General features: G+C 45.5%; 2 protein-coding genes across 6 annotated transcripts in view; one reads left to right on the plus strand and one right to left on the minus strand.

Annotated features, from left to right (window-relative positions):
- Nucleotides 1-15,778, plus strand: part of TANGO2 (transport and golgi organization 2 homolog) — a 58,536-nt gene extending 42,758 nt beyond the window's left edge. For 3 of the 5 annotated variants that reach the window (XM_085881122.1, XM_085881117.1, XM_085881119.1), the window contains one exon: nt 14,573-15,256. In XM_085881122.1, coding sequence (XP_085737248.1) covers nt 14,573-14,767 — 195 coding nt within the window. In that variant the 3' untranslated portion in view covers nt 14,768-15,256. The other 2 variants (XM_085881118.1, XM_085881121.1) reach the window with 2 other exon arrangements.
- The window catches only part of LOC147026083 (syntaxin-1A-like), a 61,543-nt gene that overhangs the window by 1,315 nt on the left and 34,826 nt on the right, over nt 1-25,402 (minus strand). Inside the window, exons 2-9 of the mRNA XM_085881125.1 lie at nt 23,956-24,036; nt 22,074-22,173; nt 21,690-21,764; nt 20,503-20,573; nt 19,874-19,982; nt 17,614-17,687; nt 16,857-16,994; nt 16,531-16,641 (exon numbers count right to left, since the gene is read on the minus strand). Coding sequence (XP_085737251.1) covers nt 16,531-16,641; nt 16,857-16,994; nt 17,614-17,687; nt 19,874-19,982; nt 20,503-20,573; nt 21,690-21,764; nt 22,074-22,173; nt 23,956-24,036 — 759 coding nt within the window. The remainder of the gene's footprint in view (nt 1-16,530; nt 16,642-16,856; nt 16,995-17,613; nt 17,688-19,873; nt 19,983-20,502; nt 20,574-21,689; nt 21,765-22,073; nt 22,174-23,955; nt 24,037-25,402) is intronic.

Below are 25,402 nucleotides of genomic sequence, written 5' to 3' on the forward strand. Positions count from 1 at the left end.
GCGATAACTCGCAGACTTCTTGAAAGACACCTTGAGATCTTTAGTGTCCACCAACTACTGCTAGAAGATGGGATGTGCAGCTTCACGTACACCCCAAGTACGACGCACATGTTGTGGTGCCCTGCATGTGAAACACCAGGATGGCCGCTTGTTGCTGGATTGAGATTCAAACCCAGGCCTGACGGCTAGCTGACAGGCGTGTTTAAAGCACATGTGCCTCTGTTATCCTTCCGTCAATGACAGATCTCAATTCAAAATATTCACGGTTTAATTACAACATACAGCAATGTGGTACCCCCAACAGCCATATATGTATTGTAATTAAAACAAAAAAGTTTGTGACTATCACCATGAAAGGAATGAAGTGATATCCAAAATCTCTAATTTATTTAATACTTGTATTAATATAATTGTGTCTCCATGCAAAATAAAATTTAGCCCTGCCCATAGAGCACAGCAATAATGTATCTTGGTCAATAATATGGATGAAATCAGCAGGACATTGATCGAGGTATTTTAACCATGAATTTTTTTTTTTAAACCCCCACAATGATGGAACAAGACGTTTACTTTGCTGCAATGAAAGGGTAATTCCCAAAACGTCACTTCCTTGCTTCCCCTGGTGGTTAGCATACCTCTATTAACATTCCATACACTATTACAACTGTCCATCTTCACGACCATGACTCGTTCTTCATTCTACAATGAATATCAGCACTTTGCCTCACGACCGGGTCGAGTTGATAACAAATGTTACAAATTTGTCCACTTGCCTGTTAGGTACACAAAATACACCAAATTTCTCACTTTCTGCACATATGCAATAAATACCGTAACGCAAGCAAATTGTACGAGAGAACGTGTGGAATGGAATCCAAAGCGGCTTGAGTGAACCGACCCGTTTCGTTTATTCTTTTGACACCGAAAGAATGGGGCTTCCACATGAACCACAATTATTACTCGTCAGTAATGGTGAATGACGGAGTCAAGTCTTCTTCCATTTCGGTGACCAATCAAGTGGGATCTAGACAATTAAACATGAATCAAAAAGGAGTGGATGAAGGCCAAGACAAAAATGTTACAACAAATTATTATTCCTAATTTTTGTGATCCAGGGCTCATGGAGCTTGTACAAATATATCATTTGCCAGACAAGGACATTACAAGGCATCTGCACTATAAAGATTATGGACTAAACAATGGACAAAACACTCTCTGGGATACCAGCATTTTGAGACACATATAGATGAGAATATGAAAATAAAATGTTTTGATGCCCAACTGTTTGTGTCTGTTTGACTTTACACCCTCCAAAACCATTGGACAAAAGTTCAAAACTGCTAGTTATATGCGGGAAGGAGGTGGGAGGTCTCAAATCTCACTATAAATGTTAATTGTATTATGCCACCTGGTGGAAGTCACCAGACATAGAATTGGTCAGGTTCTTATTCTTAAATGAACTTGCAAAGGCAGGTTCTTTGCTGGTACTGTAAAGTGGACTGCAGGGTTGCTCAGAGGAAGCATTCCCACCTTTGAATGTGTCTGGTTCGAGTTCATTTACCAGCCTGAATCAAAACTTTCACCATGGTGCGTCAAAGGCAGAATGTTGCATCCATTTAGTATTATTTAGCACGCCGTCCTTTTGAAGAGACGCAAAGCAAGCTAAGCGACGGTTTGTGGATGTGAATAGGCCATTGCATACCAGTACACTGGCCAAATTCCAAATCTCTATCTGAAGTGAGGGCTGCTTCAGCGGCAACTTGTGATGCAACAACTTGCTGTCTATTTCTGAAAACGTTTATGGCCAAGCAATGGGAACCCAAATGCCCCCTCAGAAGCTTTTGGAAGTAATATATTGTTGCAAATTCGCGCCCGCCGGCGCGCGAACGGCCACGTGACTCGAATCGCGGCACGTCGCCCACCGGACGGACAATTCAGTCGTGACCCTCCGGGAACTATCGCCCGGAGCCAGTCACGGGTGGGCCTTTCGACCTCACCACAATCGTGCCAATCGGCCACCCGCGTAGGATAGGGTTGTTCGCCAAACTCGACCTAACTAAGTACCCACGCGGATGGTAAACCGGGCGATCGTACCTCGCTGCAGGTCGACTGCGGACACGAGCCGCTTGGGCGGCCCGTTCCGTACTATCGGGATAACCGAGCGGTGTTATCGTCGACATCGACGGTTCAGAATAATTACCGGGATCTTGCACCCGCTACGAACCCTTTACGTGAAGCAGGATGGAGAGTCAATGGAGAAAAGACAAAGCGAAACGGGAACAGTTCAACATGCAAGCATTTTATTTACATGACACATGGAGAGCACACATATACAGCCATTCAGGAATGAAAAATGCACATATAGCAATTAAAACAATTATGCACAAAAAGCAAATGTAATACGACCGACTAACGCGTACATACGGCAACACTTATACAGTTCTACTTCACAAGACACAGCGCCACAAGATCCATACAAAAACAAAAGAAAAGGCCACCCTCAAAGACAAGGGGGCAGACGGGGCCCGTGGGCCTTTATGGCGTGGGACTTGGCAGACCGAACGAGTCCCACGAGACTGTTGCAGGTTACCTGCACCCTCGCGGTGCGATGGTGGGCGAGCTCTCTCCGGCGCTCCTTGTATGAACGCGCAGGTCCGCGCGACACAGCTGGCAGAGCGGCGCCTCCAGTCCGCGTCCCTCCGCGACGTCCGGACTCCCCACCGCCTGCAAGCTCCAACGAGCGGGTCGCTCTACGGACCGCTTCTCCAAGACCCAGACGGGCAGAAGACCATGAACCACCGACTGATACTGACACTCTCACCGACCGCCCTGACCTGACCTCCTCCGACCTGACTTCCTCCTAGCAGCGCCTCCGTGCACCCTTTTATTTCCCCGGCACCCCGCCCCTCCCTTTGCGGCACGCGGGGGGGGGGAACATTCCACCAGAGAAATCGGGGCGTGAGTTGTTGTTGTTCCCCTTTTGTGTTCGTGGAGATGTTGACGGTTGTTGGCGGAGTGGTGAGGATGGCATGGTTGTGGTTGTTGTGAAGCGGAGTTGTGGTTGGTGGTTGTTGTGTGATGGCGGTTGAGACGTGGTTGGTTCAAAATAAAGATAGAACAGAAAAACGGCTATCTCAAAGCGTCGCAGCCCGAATGAATCACATTAATTCCCTCTAAACAACGGGTTTGGGGCTAACTACACATGTACTTAGAGATATCTCACCTACGGGCCCTTCATGGTGTAATGCGAATTTCCACAGCCGTAACAATATTGTTGTGGTTGTGGGGTCTCCAAGACCGCAGACCAACCACTCGGGTGGTGAGGACGAGAAGTCACGGTGTGTGTTGGTAGTTTGCTGCCGGTCAGTGGTCTAAAAACCACATGCCCTTCCAAAGTTGCCCTCCCTCCCGAAGTTGGACGAATCACGTTGAAGGACAGTTTGGTTTTCATTAATGGAATCTTATTGCACCACTTCCCAATTTCATGTGTACGGGTTAACGTGCTAAATTAACTAACGCCCCACAGAGGCCCGTTCCATCAGTGACCACAAAACGGGTCATTATTAACAAAGAATTATTCAAAAGAAATAAATACGGGTGGGGGGAAGAGAAAAGGAACAGGTTAAAATATTCTGGAGCACATCACGGGATTCGACCAATCGCGGGCAACATTATTGTTCCGATTTAGTTATCGCGATATTTCATTTTGACCAATAGTGTTTTTCGAGCTAAGCAGAGTCATCGTTTGCATCCACGTGTCCGACTACCTCATTATGAGTCTTTTGTTGTTTCCCATGCATCATTAATTGTAGTGATCAGAAAAGCATGCGGGAACGAAGTAAAGTTTAATAATGAATAGTCATCGAACAGGAAACGACATACAGAGATCCTGCAATACTAGATCTAGTGGACACACAACCATTAATAATGGCATCCAAACGTAAAATGATGGACCAAATTAATCGTGCCAAAAGGCAGAGAAAGCTTATGACTGTGGGGGAAACAAACCAAACAAAGAAACGAAAAAAATCAGTTCTTAGATATGTTGGCAAGAAGTGAAAGTGTGGCATCTGTGGGCTGCCATTACGGAATCGACGAATCAACTGTGTGTAAACGCGAGTCAAATATCCATACAAGGGTTCCTGGCAGCAAAGCACAAAAGGCTCATTCCAGTCCTGTGATCCTCTTATTGAAAGGATATGGGAAAAAAACCTCTTATCTTAATGTTTGTATCAAGGACCTAAAACAGGATAAAAAAAAAAAGCCTTTGAGTGGACCGGTGAATGGGAGAAATCATTGCAGACTTACCAACGTATTTACAAGGCACCTGGGACTGAAGGCTCCAGTTCAACCATTACTCATGGAATTGAGGTGAAGGGATTTATGCCGGTGCAGGTTTTTAACACCGAAGAGACGGGATTATTTTGGAAGAAGATGCCATCTCATACCTTCCTCTCCAAGCAGAAAAGATTTGCTCTGGATCAAGATGGCTGAGGATCGTTTTGCCCTTCTTCAATGTGGCAATGCAGCAGGTGACTTAATCGTGCTGCCGGTGATCCAACAGCCATCGCAAGTTCTACATCCACATCTTTTCAACCAACACACTCCCCCCTCCAATAGCATCATCACCCCGAGATAAGTCTTGTGTTTTCTATTTACAGCAGAGTCCAGTACGAAAGAGTACGTAATGCATTTACTCTCATCCACCTCGCTGTTTTGTAACAAATTGAAAAGGTAAAACTTGTGTTTTTGTTTAATTTACACCATATTTATTGTATTTCCATATATTTTTTTTTTTTTGTATACCTTGGTCGAGGCTCTTATGAGAGCGAACACACAACTCACAGCAAGGAGGCATGAGACAAGAGGGGCGGGAGTGGAAGGGACAAAACAGTGGGGAACAGACACATTAGGTGAACTGTGGAAGGGAGAGGGATGGGGATGGGACGGGGAACATGGCGAAGAGAAGATGGACATTTCAGGGACTTTCAGGAAGGAAAGCAGGAGAAATGAAGGAAGTGGGCTTGGGTGGATTATCGGGGGTAGAAAAGATCGAGGATTTGGATGGGGGAAGATAAGAGGTGGTGGTGAACAGCTGTTTTGAAAGCCTGGAGGGAAGAATGGGAAAGAATAGAGTGAGGAAGTTTATTCCAAAGGCGGGAAAAAAGAGGAATGAAAGAGTGAAGATGAGCAGCGATTCGTGATTTTGGTAGTTTTACCAGAAGGGGGTTGTTGGCGGACCTTGAGCGCCCTGTGGAAATGTGGTGGGGACAAATCGCAGAGAGAGCAGGGGGGCAAGGCTGGAGAGGAGTCGGTAGAAGACAGAAAGACCACCGACCAACCTGCGGTGATTGAGTGAGAGGCCCAAAGACTCAGCTTCATTGCGGGAGATGCCGATGATCTTCAATGCCCTGGTTTCGACAGCGTGAAGCCGAGAAAGGTGGGAGGCAGGAGCACCAGCCCAGAGGGGAGAGCAGTACTCCATCAGGCTACGGACAAAAGCTTTGTAAGTGGTCAGGAGCTCAAGAGGGCCGAGGAAGGACTTAGCACGACGGAGGATTCCCAGTCGGCGACTGGCTTTTGAGGCGAGGTTGGAAATGTGACTTTCCCAGGAAAGGTCATGGCAGATAGTGAGACCTAGAAGCTTGAAAGAAAAGACTTCTTCCAGAGGATTGTTGAGAAAGTGGATGGGGGGTTTTGTAAACGGTCCTTTCGAAGAGACATAGTGAGAGTGTGAGATTTGTCTGGATTGAAAGACATGTTCCACGTGTTGGACCAGTTTGTGATTTTATCCAGATCTGCAGTGAGCGAAGAAGCTGCTGCTTGCCGGTCTGAGGGATGACAGATGGTACGGCAGAGGGTGGAGTCGTCGGCAAAGAGAAATAGAGGATTTTCCAGAGAGTCCGAGAGATCATTGATGAAAACCAGAAAAAGAACAGGGCCCAGAACGCTACCTTGAGGAACTCCAGCCTGCACAGGAAGAGGGGATGAAAGAACTCCATTTAGGGCCACACGTTGACTGCGACAGGAGAGGAAGTCTGCGAGCCATGAGTGGAGATGGCCTTGAATACCATGGGAAGAGAGTTTGGTGAGTAGGCAGGGTGCCAGACTGTGTCAAAAGCACGTGATATGTCCAGGGATACGGCTCGGATTTCCTGTCTGGCATTGAGGACCTCCATCCATTGATGGGAGAGCAGAAGCAGCATATCCAGGGTAGAGTGACCTGGTCTGAAACCAAATTGATGATTGGAAATCAAGCCATTGGAGAAGAGGAAGGATTTCATATCTGAAGCGATGATGGATTCCATCACCTTGCTGATGATTGGGAGAAGGCTGATTGGTCTGTAGTTATAGGGATCTGTTTTTGCACCTTTTTTATGCAGGGCAGTGATGTTAGCAGATTTCCAAGCAGATGGCAGATGACCTTGGGCAAATGAGAGGGTGAATAGAACAGAGAGAGGGTGAGCAAGAGCAGAAGAGCAGGCTTTGAGGACACGTGGGCTGATGCCGTCTGGACCGGTTGCAGAATCTGACTCGAGGTTTGAAAGCAAGCTCTCCACCTTGTCAGGAGAAAAGGATACAGAGTCCAGGGACAGTTGGGTGCGACTGGGTAAAGTGGGCAGAGATAGTGATGGGTTTAGGACACAAGATTTAGCTGCAAACACCGAGTTTAGACATTCAGCTTTATCACGTGTGGAATCAGCAGTGCGGCCATTTGAGGTAAGGGAGGGGATGGAGGGGGAACATACACCAGAAACAGATTTGATTAAACGCCACCAGGATTTTGAGGAGGGAGAGAGGTTTGAGAGTTCAGACTTGAGATGAGAAAGATGTTGTTTTCTGGCTCTCCTGAGGGTAGATACACACTTGTTCCGAGCTTTGTGGAAAGAACTGAGATTGCCCTCAGTTGGGTTTGCTTTCCATGAGGCAAAGGCAAGTTGTTTCAGGACAACTGCCTCGCCACAAGCTTCAGTAAACCAAGGGCGGGAGGAAGGGTAAGACAACTGAACACGAGAGGGGATAAATCTGTGCATGAGGGAGAGCAAGTTTCTTTGAAAGAATTCCCAGGATGAGTTGATGTGTGAGAAAGTAGTGATAGGAGACCAGTTGTAAGTTTGATGGCTGCTCGGAGACCCTGCCAGTCGGCTTGAGTGAAATGCCAGACTCGACGGCGGTGAGGTGGTTCTCTGATAACAGCCAGAGAGATGTCCACTTTGACAAGGACGTGGTCAGAAGAACCAATTGGAGCGAAGGAAGAGCAGCAGATATTGTCAGGGAAATTTGTCAAAATCAGATCCAGAAGAGATGGAGTACCATTGGTTGAGATCCGGGTCGGGAAGTTGACCGATTGAGTCAGTCCCACTGAGTCGCAGAAAGCTTTTGCTGAGGTGCCATGGCAGGTGAGAGAGGTACCCACACCTAGCCAACTGGCGTGATGACAATTGAAGTCACCATATAAGAGGAAGAGAGAGTTTGGATGAGAAGATAGAATATGGTCCATGTTTTCGGATAGTGAGGTGTAGATGGAGTCATCACTGTTCGGTGGACGGTACAGTACACATATAAACATGAGGTGGGAGTGGAGGGGAAGCCGAAGCCAGAGGTATTCCTGGGGGTGTGGGGGAGTGAGAGCAGTGCATGGAGAGTGAGGAATAGAGTCTTTGATGAAGAGAGCAACACCTCCACCAGGACGAGGCTCAGGTCTGTCATACCGTAAGAGGGAGTAGCCAGGGAGAGATACTTGGGAGTCAGACACGTCTTGGGAGAGGAAAGTTTCTGTTAGGCAGATTTTTTTTATTTTTTTTTTGTATACCTTGGTCGAGGCTCGTATGAGAGCTAACAACTCAGCAAGGAGGCATGAGACAAGAGGGGCGGGAGTGGAAGGGACAAAACTTTGGGGAACAGACACATTAGGTGAACTGTGGAAGGGAGAGGGATGGGGATGGGACGGGGAACATGGCGAAGGGAAGATGGACATTACAGGGACTTTCAGGAAGGAAAGCAGGAGAATTGAAGGAAGTGCGCTTGGGTGGATTATCGGGGGTAGAAAAGATCGAGGATTTGGATGGGGGAAGATAAGAGGTGGTGGTGAACAGCTGTTTTGAAAGCCTGGAGGGAAGAATGGGAAAGAATAGAGTGAGGAAGTTTATTCCAAAGGCGGGAAAAAAGAGGAATGAAAGAGTGAAGATGAGCAGTGATTCGTGATTTTGGTAGTTTTACCAGAAGGGGGTTGTTGGCGGACCTTGAGCGCCCTGTGGAAATGTGGTGGGGACAAATCGCAGAGAGAGCAGGGGGGCAAGGCTGGAGAGGAGTCGGTAGAAGACAGAAAGACCACCGACCAACCTGCGGTGATTGAGTGAGAGGCCCAAAGACTCAGCTTCATTGCGGGAGATGCCAATGATCTTAAATGCCCTGGTTTCGACAGCGTGAAGCCGAGAAAGGTGGGAGGCAGGAGCACCAGCCCAGAGGGGAGAGCAGTACTCCATCAGGCTACGGACAAAAGCTTTGTAAGTGGTCAGGAGCTCAAGAGGGCCGAGGAAGGACTTTGCACGACGGAGGATTCCCAGTCGGCGACTGGCTTTTGAGGCGAGGTTGGAAATGTGACTTTCCCAGATAATGTCTGGTTTGTCAGTGGCAGCCTGTATGGAAAGATCTGAAAGGTTTTAGCGAAGGCCCCGGATATTTGAGGGCCACACTTTTAATGAAGAGGAAGGGGAGGAGGCTTTGGGTGCAGGAGGTGGAGGGGGAGGGGGAGGGTAGGACAAGGGACGAGGGGGGCAGGTAAGGAGGGTTGCTGAAGGAGTGTGGGGTATTGCAGAATAGCGAGGGGAGGGGGCCGAATGAGGAGGAGAAAAGGCTCTGTGGTGCTGGGGGATAGGGGGGACAAGAGACAAGGAAGAAGGCAGTTGAGGATTTGAGGAGGTGGAGTGAAGAGATGGAGGTGAGAGGGCAGTGGAGGGAGGCAGGTTGGTGGATGAGAGGGGGGGCAACTTTGAGAAGGAAGAGTGAGGGGGATGAAAGGTGGGAGAAAGGTGAGGGGGAATTTTTGAGAGAGGTGAGAGGGAGGCTTGGAGGGAGAAGAGTGGGATGTTTGCTTTGAGAGTGAGAGTGAGGGGTGAGGGGGTGAGTTGGCACTGAAGTTGGAAAAAAAGAATGGTTGATGGAAAGCGAGCATCCATGGCAAACTGTGGTTTTTAAAAGTTTTAGGTCAGAGATGCGATTTAACACAATTCTTGATGGATGCAATGAAGGCGAATTCAGAGCATGGAGAGAAGAAGCGCTGTAATAGTTGGATTTTTTAGGCAAGGAATGAAGGAGAGGTCGAAATGAGAGCAGTCTGTTAAAATAGCAGAAGAGTAGTGCATTGTGAAACAGTAAAGAGTACCACATGTGTGAGAGAGGAAGATGAAGCATTATAAGATCGTTTTTGTTGTTAAAAATAATGTATGAGAGAGTTCAACAGATTAGGTCATGGAAGTGTTAAAAAAAAAAAAAAAAAAAAAACGAGGAAGAAGACGAGGAGGAAGTTAAGAGGAAGAAGAAGAAGCAGAATCAGGAGAAGGTGAGCGTGTTGTTGTTGTTGTAGGGTATTTTTTATTTTTTTTTTGAGATAAGAAAGAGATTAGTTGGGAGAATGGGGGATGTTTGGAAAGTGGGGAGGATCAAAATTGAAGGTAATGGGGAGGATAGAAATTGAAGGTAATGGGGAGAAAAAACAAACAACAAAAAAAAAAAACGATCGAACACCGAGTGGAACCGGTAGGCCTCAAGCCTCGGCCTAGGCCTCAAGCACAGGTAAGAACGTCGACAAAAATACTCACAAAATAGCACGATTTTTGAAACAAAACTGAACGAGCAACACACAGTAACATGTAGGTGAGAAAATTAAACAGTTAAAACGGGACAAATAACAACCGGAAACTTAGCTTTGAGAACGTCAGCAGGGAGTCCCGAAGGAGACCTCTCGCTGCTCCAAAACCGGAACCGGAAGTGATGTTTATTTCAATGTAAACACACTATATATATATATATATATATATATATATATATATATATATATATATATATATATATATATATATATATATATATATATATATATATTGTTAAGGTTGTGGAAATTCACAGGACACCATATATAGGTCCTTGGATCAGTTATGTCGATAAGTGAGTGTTCAGATGAGATTTCCCCACCGTCGTCTAGCGGAATTTTATTCGTGTAACAGGGCTGTGATCTTTGAGGTAGTGTTTTTCTTTTGCTATCTTTATTTTGGACCAACCGCTTCACAACAACCACCTCCACCACCAACTGCATCTCAACAACCACAGCCACCTTCTCCACAACAAGCACCTTAACCACACCCTCATCACCTTCTCCAAAACGCCAACCACACCACCATTGCAACGGCTACCTTAACCACAACACCAACCACACCGCCATTACAACAACCACCTTCTTCAAATGCCAACCACACCACCATTGCAACGGCCACCTTATCCATAACGCCAACCACACCACCACCGCATTTCCACCTCAGCAACGGTTGCCAGAAGCCTGGCATTCATCGAGGGAGAACAGACAACGGCCTCACCCCCTCCCCCAACGAATAACCCTGCGAGAGGAACAAAAAGCAACGAAAGCTACGGAAAAGGCAAAAGAAAGGCCCCGATCCAGGAGAAAAAAAACGCCTTTCTTCTGGAAGTTTCCCGCGCGTGATGGAAGAAGGGGCGGGAGGCGAGGGTGGGCGGAGCTCGAGATACAAGTAGGAGGTGTGGTGAATTGAAGGACGTGAGGTGTGATCACATGTCGCACGGCTCGAGCACGGAATAGATAATGCTAAGATTCCGCTCGGTCGGGGGGATTGTCCCAGGAGCATTGTCGTTTACGGCAGCGGCTCACTTGGTGCTCGTTGAATGGTAAGAATTGAGAGTATATCGGACTCCGTGCTTATACTGATTTATTTTGCGTGATTAGTTGCACGTGTATACCTGACTGCTTATGTAGTCCTTGCTGCACCTGTATTCCCTGGTGTGCCCGTAGAAGCGGCTTCAATCAAATGGAATAAAGCCTACACTGAAGGTTCTTCTCTCGCTTTCATTTCAATTTATTCCATTTGGTTTTCTCGGCTCTCTCAACCAACGATGGACAAGATCTACAAACCAGAGAGGTTCGACGCAGACCCAAACGCGACTGACTCAGAAATGAAATGGTCGCATTGGTTCCGTTCCTTCTCACACTATCTGACCATCATCGAAGAGGGAGCCGACAAATTGGCCGCCCTTGTGAATGTCTCGCCCAGCGTATACAGGTTCTTGTCGGAGTGTGACACCTACGAAGCAGCGATCGACGTGCTGCAGGCGCTCTACGTGAAGCGCAAGAACGAGGTGTACATAGAAAAACTTCTCAACACACGCAAGCAAGCAGCCGGGGAGACAATCGATCAGTTCCTGCAAGCTCTGAAACAGCTGGGAAAAGACGGCAGCTTCCGGGCCGTAAACGCCGAGGAACACCGAAATGAAGCGACCCGAGAGGCATTTATCCAAGGACTCAGGTCAGCCCACATACGGCAACGCTTACTAGAGAAAGCGCAACCCACTCTTGAAAAGGTAGTCGACCAGGCTCGAGCGATGGATACGGCTCAGCAGCAATCTGAGTCATTTGGGACACCGATGCTGCTAATGAACGCCGCTACGGTGGAAACTCAAGGAACCCCACAGACACAGACACAGCCTGACACAGGGGATGGAGAAAAACCCGAGGAGTCGGATACCCAGACCTCGTCAAACTCCTTAGCAACTACTCCGGTTGGTAAATGCTTCTTTGTGGGTACAAAAGACACCCCCGCCACAAATGCCCCACCAGAGATGCCACATGCATGAATTGTGACAAGAAAGGGCATTATGCCAGGGTATGTAAATCTACTCTGAGGAGAAATAAACCCACTTCTGCGGCTCTCTACTCACAAAAGAAACTAACTGCAGCCTCACCGGGGAATCTATCCAAGGCTATCATCAACGTACGAATTAACGGGCATATGGTTGAGGCTCTGATTGATACCGGTAGCTCTGAGAGTTTCGTCAACAGCTCGCTAGTGAAGGGCAGGAAATGGAAGATCCACCCGACAGACAATACGGTATGCATGGCCGCCACATCACTACAGTCCCGCGTACGAGGGTACTGCAATGTTGAATTGGACGTAAAAGGGTACACGCATCGGGATGTAAGGGTACTGGTGCTTCGTGATTTATGCGCAGACGTAATTCTGGGTCATAATGTCCTCAAACAGCACACGAGCGTCAAAATACCCTTTGGAGGAAGCAAACCTCGTCTAATTTTAAATGCTTTGACCACCGCAGAGGTAACGTCCCCCCAGCTGTTTGCTAACTTGTCGCCGGTCTGTAAACCGATAGCGATCAAATCGCGGCGATATACCACTGCTGATATGAACTTCATCACTTCAGAGACCAAGCGATTACTGGAAGAAGGAATTATAGAACCGAGCGATTCGCCATGGCGCGCACAGGTGTTGGTCACCGCCAATCAGAATCATAAGAAACGAATGGTTGTCGATTATTCCCAAACGGTCAATCGTTTCACCCAACTCGATGCCAACCCTTTGCCGCGCATAGACGAGATGGTCGAACGCGTGGCCAATTATAAAATATTCAGCACCATCGATTTGCGAAGCGCCTATCATCAAATTCCCATCCGAGAGGAAGACAAACCTTACACCGCGTTCCAGGCAGGTAGACGCCTCTACCAATTCAGGAGGATTCCGTTCGGTGTCACGAATGGAGTAGCTTGCTTCCAACGGGTTATGGACGACATCATCTCAGATGAAAAGCTCAAAGACACTTTTGTTTACGTGGACAATGTCACAGTGTGCGGTAAGGATCAGGGGGAACATGATATGAATCTGGACAGATTCTTGAGCATTGCTAGAAAATATAATCTGACCCTCAACTACGAGAAATGCGTATTCTCGGCAAGGTCAATTGACCTTCTCGGCTACACAATAGCCGACGGCACGATTAAGCCTGATCCTGAACGATTGCGCCCACTTCGTGAGCTACCCCCACCTCAGGACCTGCAGACAATGCGCCGGGTGATCGGCATGTTCGCTTACTATGCAAGATGGATTTCCCAATACTCCGAGAAAATACATCCCCTAGTGCATTGCAAAAACTTCCCACCAGATGCCGCTGTTGTAAAAGCTTTCCACAGCCTCAAAGATGATATCAGTAATTCCGTGGTATTATCGATCGATAGCTCGGTGCCCTTCGTGGTGGAAACAGATGCTTCTGATCACGCGATAGCTGCGACGCTTAACCAGTCTGAGCGACCCGTCGCGTTCTTCTCGAGAACTCTCTCTGGAAGCGAGCAGACACTCAGCAATAGAGAAGGAAGCGTACGCTATTGTCGAAGCCCTACGTAAATGGAGACACTATTTACTGGGAAACCATTTCACGCTCGTCACGGACCAACGATCCGTGGCATTCATGTTTGATGGGAAAATTAAGAATGAAAAAATTATGAGATGGCGGATAGACCTAGCCTGCTATAGTTAAGACATTGTTTACCGGCCCGGGAGGGAAAACCCTGCTGCAGACACCTTCTCTCGGGTCTACTGTTCGGCGACAATCAGTCGGGCTTTGCAAGACCTCCATGCGTCTCTGTGCCACCCGGGGGTAACCAGAATGGCACATTTCGTGCGCAGACAAAACCTTCCCTATTCTATCGAAGATATTAAACAAATGAATGCTTCATGCCCTGTTTGTGCTGAACTAAAACCCAGATTCTATGGCGCGGCTTCTGGCAGATTGATCAAGGCCACTTCTCCCTTCGAGAGACTAAACATTGACTTCAAAGGGCCCCTGCCGACCGAGACAGACAACAGATACATATTCACTGTTGTTGATGAATATTCAAGGTTCCCTTTCGCATTTCCGTGCTCGGATATGACCTCGGGCACTGTCGTGTAATGTCTGTCTGAGCTCTTCGCTATGTTTGGGAAACCTTCGTACATACATTCAGACAGAGGGCCGTGTTTCATGTCGGCCGGGCTAAAACAATTCCTATTAGAGCACGGCATAGCAACTAGTCGAACAACAGGTTACAACCCACAGGGTAATGGGCAGGTGGAACGATATAATGGAGTTATTTGGAAAGCCATAACTCTGGCGTTGAAATCAAGAGGACTGGGGCCCGAGCGGTGGGAGGTTACCCTTCTCGACGCTCTGAATTCCATACGCTCTTTGCTCTGCACGTCCACCAATGCAACTCCTCACGAACGAATGTTTACTCACCAGCGACGTTATGTTGACGGCCAATCGGTGCCCAACTGGCTAACCCATCCCGGAACAGTGTTCATGAAACGCCCGGTACGACAAAGCAAGTATGAACCCATGGTGGAGGGGGTCGAACTCATCGATACTAATCCAGAGTATGCTCATGTCAGGCTCCCGGATGGCAGGGAGACCACTGTGTCGGTTCGCCATTTGGCTCCCTCAGGTACTCCTCCCGCAGGTACACCACCATCTGGCACTCCTCCCTCTGACATCCCCTCCCCAGGTGTTCCCCCCCCCAGGAACTCCACCCGAGAATGGTGGCGACGGAGCTGCCGCGTTCCACCCGAGAGTGATCGGGGAGTCATCCCCGGCACGAGTCGAGGCTCACCAAGAGGATCGGAAGCCTCCCTCAAGTGAAACCGCCATTTACTCCCGGAGAGGTCGACGGATAAAACCCCCTCGCCGACTCAATCTGTAAAGGGGATTATCGGCATCCTCGATGCTCATGCTCCTATATGCTCGTTACATCATATATCGATGCTCATTACCATGCTCCTACAACTCAAAATAATCCTCACTGCTTGGCATGTGTGCTTCTGTAGTTTAGATAGTTCGCGTTGCTTGAAATGTATACTCCTGTAGCGCTGAAGTAATCATGGTGCGTTAGTTGGGCCTCTAGTTACATTTTAAAGACGGGGAAAATGTGGTGAATTGAAGGACGTGACGCGTGATCACATGTCGCACGGCTCGAGCACGGAATAGATAAAGCTAAGATTCTGCTCGGTCGGGGGGATTGTCCCAGGGGCATTGTCGTTTACGGCGGCGGCTCACTTGGTGCTCGTTGAATGGTAAGAATTGAGAGTATATCGGACTCCGTGCTTATACTGATTTATTTTGCGGTGATTAGTTGCATGTGTATACCTTACTGCTTATGTACTCCTTGCTGCGCCTGTATTCCCTGGTGTGCCCGTAGAAGCGGCTTCAATCAAATGGAATAAAGCCTACACTCTGAAGGTTCTTCTCTCGCTTTCATTTCAGGAGGCACAGGCTCTGGTGTGTGTGCTGAGGAGAATATATATATATATATATATATGTCTCTCTGTCTCTGTCTCTGTCTCGGCTCTGCATCGCACGCGCTCTCGCAGTCTCTCTGGACGCGTGAATTGGGTCGGTGGTCATGACGGAGTCACTTTGGATCGTGTGCGGAGTCAGATCGTGGAGGACACGAGCTCGGGGAACTCACCACATGGTCACGTTTTCTCTTTCTTTGCTTTTCTGGGTTTTTGTGTGTGTGTTCGTGGCGCCAGTCCCATAAGTAAAACTGCACAAGTGACTGTACATAATAACTATAGACAAACGGTTGTCGTTCTCTTTCTGCTCGTGTCCTGTTCCCTTTCCCCCCCATTGCTTGCATACGTACCTGATTGCATATATGACTGCATGACTGCATATGTCGTATGTGTAATAAATGTCATTGTGTGAATGTTGACCCGTTCGTTGCGTCCTTTCCCTCGATTGAACTGCCATTATTAAGTTTGGGAAATTAGCTGGCTTTTTAAATAGCCAATAGAGTAATCGGATCCGACGGGGCTTCGAGATAATACACTGCTCGGCAAATCGCAAACGGAACGATCTGCTTAAGAACGGCTTGTTTTCGTGCAGGCTCCGTCGAGGTGTAAATTCCCGGCATTTCTGTGTGCGCAGACTTCGGTAAATCGACAATTCGGCGATCGGACCCTGTCGCGCGTGGACAGAAGAGTTAACCAATTTACGGTGTGATTAAAAACACACACGTAGCTGGATTTTGGCGTTGTTCCAAAAGCTGTGACTAGGTTTGCCCGTTCGGTGGGCGAGAGCGGCCGCCATTGGCTAGAAGCGGTCGCCCACACGCCGAGGGTGGGAAACCACAACAATATATACATGTGTGTTTATTTCTGTATGCCATCCACTTTCCTCTATTTGCTTGAAGCCCAGCAACTGATCCTCCCTTTTCCTATTGGCACGTGGTTTTAACTATTGCGGCATTTTCCAGGAACTGAACCCCTGTGATATTTGAGGGTTTGCTGTATTTGCTACTTGGCAACCACCAAAATCTGTAAAATCTTCCTCGTATGAATACAGCATCATGTAAAATTTACTAAAATACCCAAATTTGGAAATAAATGGTAAAAGGCTACCGTTGCACCTTCATGTGAGATCACTCGAATGTCAGCGTAGGGTGAGTGGTTGAAAGGAACCAACCTTTCTGGCCTTGCTCTGCATACGGACAGCCTGCTTAGTCTCCTCCTTGGCTTGTTCAACATAATCGACAGCAGAGAGTACCGATCGCTCGATATTGTTCACCATATCCCCCTGCACACGACCAGGCACATAACAGAGCAAACGGTGGTGAGACAACGGGGCAGGGTGGCAGACGGCTTGTGTCAAGACGTGTGGCTCAGAACTGTGAAAGGAAGTGGTTATAGACAGCAAGCTAAACGTCATATATTGAAGGAACTTTAAAAAAAAAACACACACAAAAAAAAATACATATTCAGTGCCAAGGTACAGTACTAGCATATGGATACCTGGTTTTGGATGAGTGAAGCCATATCTAAAAACATTTCATGCAGCTCACGGATGCTGCTCTCGAGACGGATTATGTCAGTGTGCCGTGCCTCGATCTCAGACAATGCTTGACGAATCTCACCACTATTCACCTGAATCTATAAAAAACATTGCAGAGTGCGTGCAAACAAAACAATGAGAGACCAACAAATGCATTCCACCATCATCAGAGATGGTACAGGATCACAATCAGTGTCTGTAAAACCACTTGGTTCTTTCTTATAATTACTAGTGGGGGAGGGGGGATGGGGAAGAGGGGAGAGCATAGGGGGTGGGGCATCTTTCACAAAGCGTGGTCGAGTTACCGTCGACAACTCCTGTCATGGCTAAGGGTCAAGTAATGAAGGAAGAAACAGGTCTGATATTACTCATTGTGGTCAACTCCCCCCCCCCCCCATATGTTTTGAGCAGGTCATTCTTTATGAATCCATGTGTTACCCTTCAATTGTACTTTCTATGTTAACCCCACCCTGCCACCCCCAACTCAAAATTGTGCACATATAACATCGAGAACAAACATCAACTATTGTTTCAAGAAACAATCGAGAGAACTATCAGGAGAACCTTTTATTGCTTTCACATTTAATTGGTCGTTAAACATGTTCAAATGTATTCCACATTCAGCCAAATCATCTTTTAGTCCTCCTACTCTCCCCATTTGTCTGTCTTGCATGGGCACTCTGTCCCATTCATCCTCCATCCCCACCTTCCCTTTACCCCATCTGTGAAGACAGATGATGTGTTGGATTCCAACATATTTTCAATCTCATCATCAGTTCTTGATTTACCAGCTGGAAAAGAAGAAGAAAAAAAAGAAGAAGCAACAATCAGCGCAGTAGTTTTCCAAACAATAATTAATTATCACCACCAAGAATATCAAGATACAAGAAAATAAATACCAGTAATCATAGGTATAATTTGAGCAAAGTCTTTGTTTTCTTGTCAATGATAAATCCATCACGAGTCGTCCTTTTGTAAGTTAATCCACCACCTGATGCTTGACCACAAATGACAGGGTGTTGCTAACTTTCATTCGGTGTCTGGCAATGGAAGAAATAGGTGGTTTCACATCCTATCTTAAATACCACAAAGAAAGTCCCTCCTGACATGCTCCAGGATGCAGCACTCCTGGGTCTAATAACATCACAAACGGCAGTCATCTGACTCAATCAGAAGTGGATCTCAGTTTAGTTACAAGCAAGTCCACTAGCAATTGCTGTTACATCTCTGATTGGATCTCTTTATATCTATGATTGGGCTGGCATCAACACCTCTTTCAAATATTTCAAATAGAAGGTCACTTCCAGTCATTCAGAAATAGACCCACAATGGAGAGTCAGTGCTTTTGACAAATGAACAGGCGCAGCAACAGCAAGCAGTAGGTTGCTGGATAGCGAGCAGGAAGTAGGCTTTCAACGTATGGATTAAACCACGGCGTGTTCACCATCAATGGAGTCTGTTGAAAGGCCCGGTCACACCTTGACGTTTTAGCCAACGTATGCAGATTTTTGAATTTTTTTTTCTAAAACGCTGGCACATGTTGAATACGTTATGGGTAAGTTTTGATAACATTGAGAGCACGCTGGCATACGTCGTAGTACGTTGCCATACGTCATTGTACGTTGGCTTTAAACGTTGTACTTTTCGGTTGTCCTCATTTTTTCATGCTTGAAATTTCACGACGTATGCCGGCGTATGACTCACATGAACACCATTTTTATATACCAATTCCCAAAACCGCTGGGAACACGTCTTTATATGGCAGTTGTAAGCTAGAAACACATTCATTTTTTTTTTTTTGTCGACCGGAAGACGTCATTGGAATACGTCTACATACGTCGATGTGTGTTGGGACTACGTAAAGAATTGGTTCAAAGCACGTCAAACATAAGTTAGAAATAAGTTTCGCGTAAAAAAGACATTACCGCGACGTGTTTCGACTTACGAGTAGCTTATAAGTAGCCTTTGTGGACGTGTGTAAGCGTCCACATATCGTGTGTAAAACTTATCCTCATCGCATGCGAACGTGTGTCATACGCCGAGTACGTCGTAAAATTTTGAACATGTTCAAAATTTCTTGACGTACTCTACTTACTACGACTTATGATAGCGTATTTAGCGTTCTACTCGTGCATACCAAACTTACCCATACCGTATTCGACGTGCCCCAACGTTTTAGACACTTTTTGTTACGTCGGCATACGCTGGCAAGATCGCCAAGGTGTGACCGCGATTTTGACCCTTCCATTTCTATGGCAGTTATGATTTGAATCGTTGTGAGTCAGCCTTTTAATAGGCTACGCCACGACATCGTCGGCGATGCGTGCAACGCGCTATGCCTGAGTTAGACTATCGTTGGGCATCGGTTGTGTAGGCCGACAACAGGTTCAGCATTCGTTGGTATAAGTTATCTATAACACAACGAAACGTTCTGTGTAGTTACCAATGCGTTATACATAAGACCAAGTCGCTATGAATACGTCCGAATCTTTAAAAAAAACATCAAAAGTTCAACGTAAGCCAGCGTATTACATAAATTTTAACACGTTGCCATCGCTGGCTAAAACGTCAAGGTGTGACCGGGCCTTAAGCAAACAATGTGCATATGGCCAGGCTTTTGACTTCATTCACTCCAAGGTTGTTCCAAGTATCAATAGGGAAACACTAAACTTAAGATACAGTGCTCCTTGCCATGGTCCTTTTAGAAATGCAGGCAATTCGAAATATGGATAAGGACAGACATGCCAGTGGAAATGGACAAATGTACAAACAGATATATAAACAATGTGTACACAAAACAAAATAAAGACACCAAAAAGGGTTTTAACACCACAAATGACATCTCGGAGGCATTTATACTCGCAACTCTGTTATACCGTAATCCACCATGAATCGCAATGTGGGAGGCACATGACCAATTCGGTCTCAAAGTGGAACTATAAAAAGAGACCAGTTTTAATATTGTTGAATGTCATACCAATTTCCAACTGTCGTTGGATGCGCTGTTTGCATCGTTCACGATACTCGCACTGTGTTGTGTTGTAATGAGTCATGATGTCCATGAACTTCTGAGAAAGTGTCGAATACTGGAAGACAAAATGTTGGATGTTATGGTAATGAGAAGGAAGTCAAAATACGACGAGAACAGCACTCAGTGGAGCACACATCTCCACCACGCTGAACAGTTTACATTTTGTTTCCCCACCGATGGGCATCCGGACCTCGACAAAAAGTCTCCTCCCATGGAATGATCTCGAAGGTTACCTCACTCGTGGAGGCCACTTGGAACCTGTACCGACTCATTTTAATTTTCGGAACACACATGACATTACAACGGGGGGAAAGCCACATGCAACATAAAGGTGGGGAAATGGGGCTTGTGTAGGAGGGGTGATGGGGAAGATTTGCATGACGAACATTTGGGAGGGAAGACAAAGGGATTTACTCGACTCGAGCAATCTCGACCCTGCCTGCTATACACTTACTACATGCTTAACATGTACTGTGAAAACTATGACCAACTATTCCCCTTTTACCCCTGAAGCCATTACCATAATATCCAAGGTAATTGTCATGGTGTAATCGCTTGGCCTTGTGGTTCGTTACCTGTACTTTTTGGATTCGTTGCTTTGACACATTTTCTCCAAATTGTTCATCTGCGATCTTTTTCTCCATGGCTGAAAACAATCACCAGGAAGCCAAGCAATCATGCTCGTGAATATTACACAACACAAGGTTAGCACGTCTTCCAAAACCATTAATCTCTAAACAGAATGCAATAACAATGAAAAACGAATAAATTTAAACATTTACCTGTATATATTCTGACACATTGTCATGCCATGCTTAGTAAAAGGAAACAAGTGACATTCACAACATATCCCATCTCTACCCTCTCTTGATTCTACCACCCTCCCAAGATGTATGCAGTTGGTCCCAAATGAAGCTTTCTTCAAGGAAAGGCCCAACAGATTTGCATTCCAAAATGGAAGCTAAAAATCAATAGGAAGGGACAATCTATTACAGTGAACCGTTAAACATCGCTGGGTTACGTTCCTGGAAAATACGACGACATTCAAAACCTATTTCCGATGCGAATAAGGGGGTTAGGTTCATGGGCTTGGAGAAAATTTAGAGGAAGGTGGGTGGCAGCCAAAAAGAAACAAATCACAATTGAAATAAACATCTAAAATGAATTTAAAGATCGCTTTATGAGTCTCTTGCTGCATGAAAGCAGCTTAAAACGCTCACCCACACCAGTGCGCCCCTTTTAATCTCAAATAGTTTTCCTTCATAATCGGTCGATGTGTTCGTTTTATAAATTGTTCTGCAGTTCCTAAACCAGCAAACACATAAAATTAAAAGAACCACTTTTGTTCTGTAGCTTTCCACTTTAGCGACATTCCGTTATCAATGGTCGTGGTCCGAGATAACCCTACAGCTAAGCTCAAAAACCACGATTGGTCAAAATTAAACCATACGATAACTAACAAAATGGTTGTGGTGGGGAAATAAAGACGTTGCTGTGATTGGTCAAAACCTATGCCATTCAAACCTTCAATATTTAAGGGTTTACTGTATACATTCAGATTAAAAATAAATAAATTAATTCACCTTAACGTCCCTTTTCCTTCTTTTACTGCCATCGCATTCAAACCTTATTCCCATTCTCTCTTCACTTTGACATACGCGATATCCAAAAAGGATTTTTTTTAATTTCGGTTACACCAAAGCACAACTCATGTACAAGTATAATGATAACTGTCCACATCTCTGAGAAGGAAGTGACATACCCTTCAGCACAGTCCGGACTGACGTGGCATCTTTTTTGACATTGCTCATCAGCTGATCAAGCTCTGCCTTCCTGTCTAAGTTACAAAAAAAAAAGGAAATAAGATTTCTGAACATTTGTTATGCAGATAACATGATAAGTATTATGATGGGTTGTCAACAGCTGGGTGTTTGTTATGTGCCGATTGCCAGGTGCCAGTTACAGTGTGCTAATAAACCAGTATTTCAGTATTTGCAACCGGGTGGCTTGTGGCTCGATGCCAAGCACTCGGGATGTATACACTGGGTGTTTGGTTGGATGTTTTTTCAAGATGGAGGAGCAATTTTGGCACCTATGACCGACTGATGGTGCTGGCTGGGTACCCAATTCCAGTCTGCAAACATACCATTATCTGCTTGTGGAGTTGAAAGTATTTCAGAATGCTTTTCACGCATGAGTTTGAGATTTTCTTCCATTTTCACAAAAGTTGCGTTCACATTTTCAACCTGCCATAGAGAGGAGGTAGACAAGATAAATGAATGGAGGATTAAGGTTTAAAATAAATTAAGTAGAAAAAAAAAGACAGAAAAGCATCATTAAAAATTAAATCAATAAAAAAAGGATAAGGCAAAGTCGAAGTCAGTGCCATAAGAAGGTGGGAATGTTGGGTTAAGCAGTGAGGGTGAGATAGCCAAGATGTCCCAAACTATTCACATGGCAGAATGCAATGGATGAGGATTGGCAGTCTGCCAAATTGAGTGACCGGGACAACCAATGAAAATTGGTCAGGGCAACTGGAGTGAATAGAACGGTCAGGCAACTGTTATAAATATCAAAACAAGTGAAACGCACCGACTTCCCCCGTAGCAGTTGACAGACAGCTCGCAATACATCAACCAAATAACATTTTAATTACAGAATCACAGTTCAAGTCACCTGCGAATGACCATTTCTGAGCGTATTTGTACAATATCGTGATGTTAATTGCACAACACGAGATCATGCACGCTCCCTCTGGGAGGGATAATAAAGAGGAGGGAAGAAGAATCCCACCTGGACCTCTCCTTGGTATTAATTGTACAAGATTGATGTGACAACTTCAGCAAGTGAACGTAAAAGCAGACGGTCTTGTGTTTTGTACCACCGAGATCAATTTCCAATTCTGCACATCACTCGCAACAAAGCTCAGTGAATAACGCCAAATCTTTTTCATCATTCACGGCTGAGTCTGAGGACCCCGCAAGCAGTGAGGCCCATGATTTATCTCGACATTTAACGAACAACCAGAGTACTACGACACCACCAGGACTCCCAAATTTCATTTCATCACTACGACTACGTTTGGCAGCAAACTGGTCAAATGGCTGCAGTTATGTATTTTTCCTCACGTAGTAATAAATTATCGACATGAGTTTTTTTTTTCTATGAAGAATAAATGCAGTTCTCACGTACCGTGATCGGGTGGGCACAATGATCTTCAATAACTCGAGTCGTGTGACTGTAATATTTTTCATTTCCGTGGGACATCCTCTCAAACCACAGGAAAATTCACTTGTGAGGGTATTTGAGGACGCCGATTCCAAATACGAATGTTGCCAAGCCATCACATCATTCATTTTAATTACATGTGATTGTTTTTTTTCTTATGCACTTTATCGTTGTGTGCCTTGTATTTGATTTAGTGGGACATCCTCTGAAACAACATGAAAATCAATGTGCAAGGGTATTTGAGGTGCTGTATTATGACCGTTGCCAAGCATTAAAATATGCCCTTTTCATTTATGAGTCTGTTCAGCCACTTACATTATTAAAGGTGCAGTGTAACAGTTTATATGCCTGGTGTTGGCTTAATGGTTAGGGTGGTGGGATTGGGATCCTAGGACCAATGCCCAGGTTAACAGGCATCATTCCACTCAATAATAGAACAGCTGATGGTGTCCTGGAGGGTATAAAACCAGCCATTTCTGAAATTGACTTAAAGGCAGCCCTCTGACACCTCAAATATGGTTCTGGTTACCAAACGGAAACCTCAAAGGGATTTTACGGTCCCTGGTTGGCCAATGTATGTAAAAAAAGAAAAGAAGACGAAGAAAAAAAACAAAAAAAAAAAAACCTCAATTGCAACTTATACACAACACAACTTGGTCCTGAGAATGTAACCTGAAAATGAAAACAAAAGAGTTCCACCTCCACTTAAGGAGATTACACCAAACTGAAGAGGTGTTCTTAAACGGTGTTAATGTATTTACCGAGAACCAAGCACTGAACCCGATTAGCGAGTTGCAAACCTCCGTAAAGAAATCTCTCATGAATAGTTCTTCCATACTGATGCTGATGTCATCCGTCTCAGATTCTTCATCATCCTTTTTCTGTTAAACAAAACAAGTCAACACAGCATTGAATTTCAGGAGTACTTTACCATACTTTAAAATAAATAACAAGAAAATGTGCACAAAATGATAAATTTTACATCCTTAACATTACCCCACATTTCCTTGGAAAATTCTAAATCTGAACACAGCAAGTTGGAATTCTGTGAGCGTGTACACATTTCATGCATATGGGTACAGTGGTAGAATGGAAAGTACTCTTCAGTGACTTGTGCCAACACAGAGCCCTGGATATTTAATCCATTAAGGATCAATTCTTCAGCGAAGAAAAGCACAGTACAAATCTCTGAACGAATCAGAACAGTTCTTTGATAAAACAATACGTCATATCAGTGCCGGTCACTTGTCAGGCAGGAATTTATATGTTGACAGATGAATGAATCAAAAGGAATGAATGCATCCAACGATTTGGAATGGTGGAATGGCAAAACAATTGCACTGTCAGTTGGAATGGTAAAATTATTTATAGTGGGCACACGATGGTCGTTGTAAAACAAAAATATCACCTCAGCATGCACTTGAAGCACAAGCTCAAAATGACTCAATCAGAATTAAGATAATGGGAATGCAACTTATGAAAGTACCAATTTTTTTTCATCTTTCAGAAAGTTTCAAATGAGCAATTCCTTGCCATTATAAATTTGGTTCCCCTTCTTTGTTTTGGGGGTTCCCATCCCCCACCCCAACAAAGCAAGCATGGAGCTGCAACCTGCTATTCAACAACAATGGACTGTCATTGGAAGTTGTCGGTTTAAACCTCACAAGAAGGGAGCAGTTACAAATTTGGAAAGGTTATTGGTTTTGTTGGGTGTGTCACAAAGGATTGGCAGAGTTTTGAAATCGGCAGGTGTGAGGTTAAATTTCAAACCTGTATTCACGACGAGGCAGGCACTGATGCATGTCAAGGACAAGCTGCCCAGGAGTGACTGGACAGTAGCGGTTTACATGATTCTCTATTTGTGGGGCTGAATATGTTGGTAAGACAGGAAGAACCTCAGACCAATGAATCACCGAGCATCGCAAGACCTTCGAGTTCAATTATCCTAGGAGATCTGCCATTGCCAAACATGGGCTGAAGGCTGGTCAAGTGTTCTATCAATCATGGAATAGCATCAGCATTTCAGGTGTGATCCCCAAGAAGGCCAGAAGATGGATTTTTGGAGGCATGGCATGTGGAGAAAACTATTGCATCACTCATGGAGGTGGTGGTCGACTTGCCACGAGCGTTTGGCCCACTCATGCAGAAACGCACCAGGGATACTCCATTATCAACCCGTATTACCCAGCATTCAACATAGTATCCAATTTGGATTAAATTTGTTGCACTTTGTTAAATCATATTCAT

The sequence above is a fragment of the Eptatretus burgeri genome, chromosome 5 (assembly GCF_056783735.1).
Source record: "Eptatretus burgeri isolate ZD-2024b chromosome 5, Ebu_testis_v1, whole genome shotgun sequence".
Classification (NCBI taxonomy): Eukaryota; Metazoa; Chordata; class Myxini; order Myxiniformes; family Myxinidae; genus Eptatretus; species Eptatretus burgeri.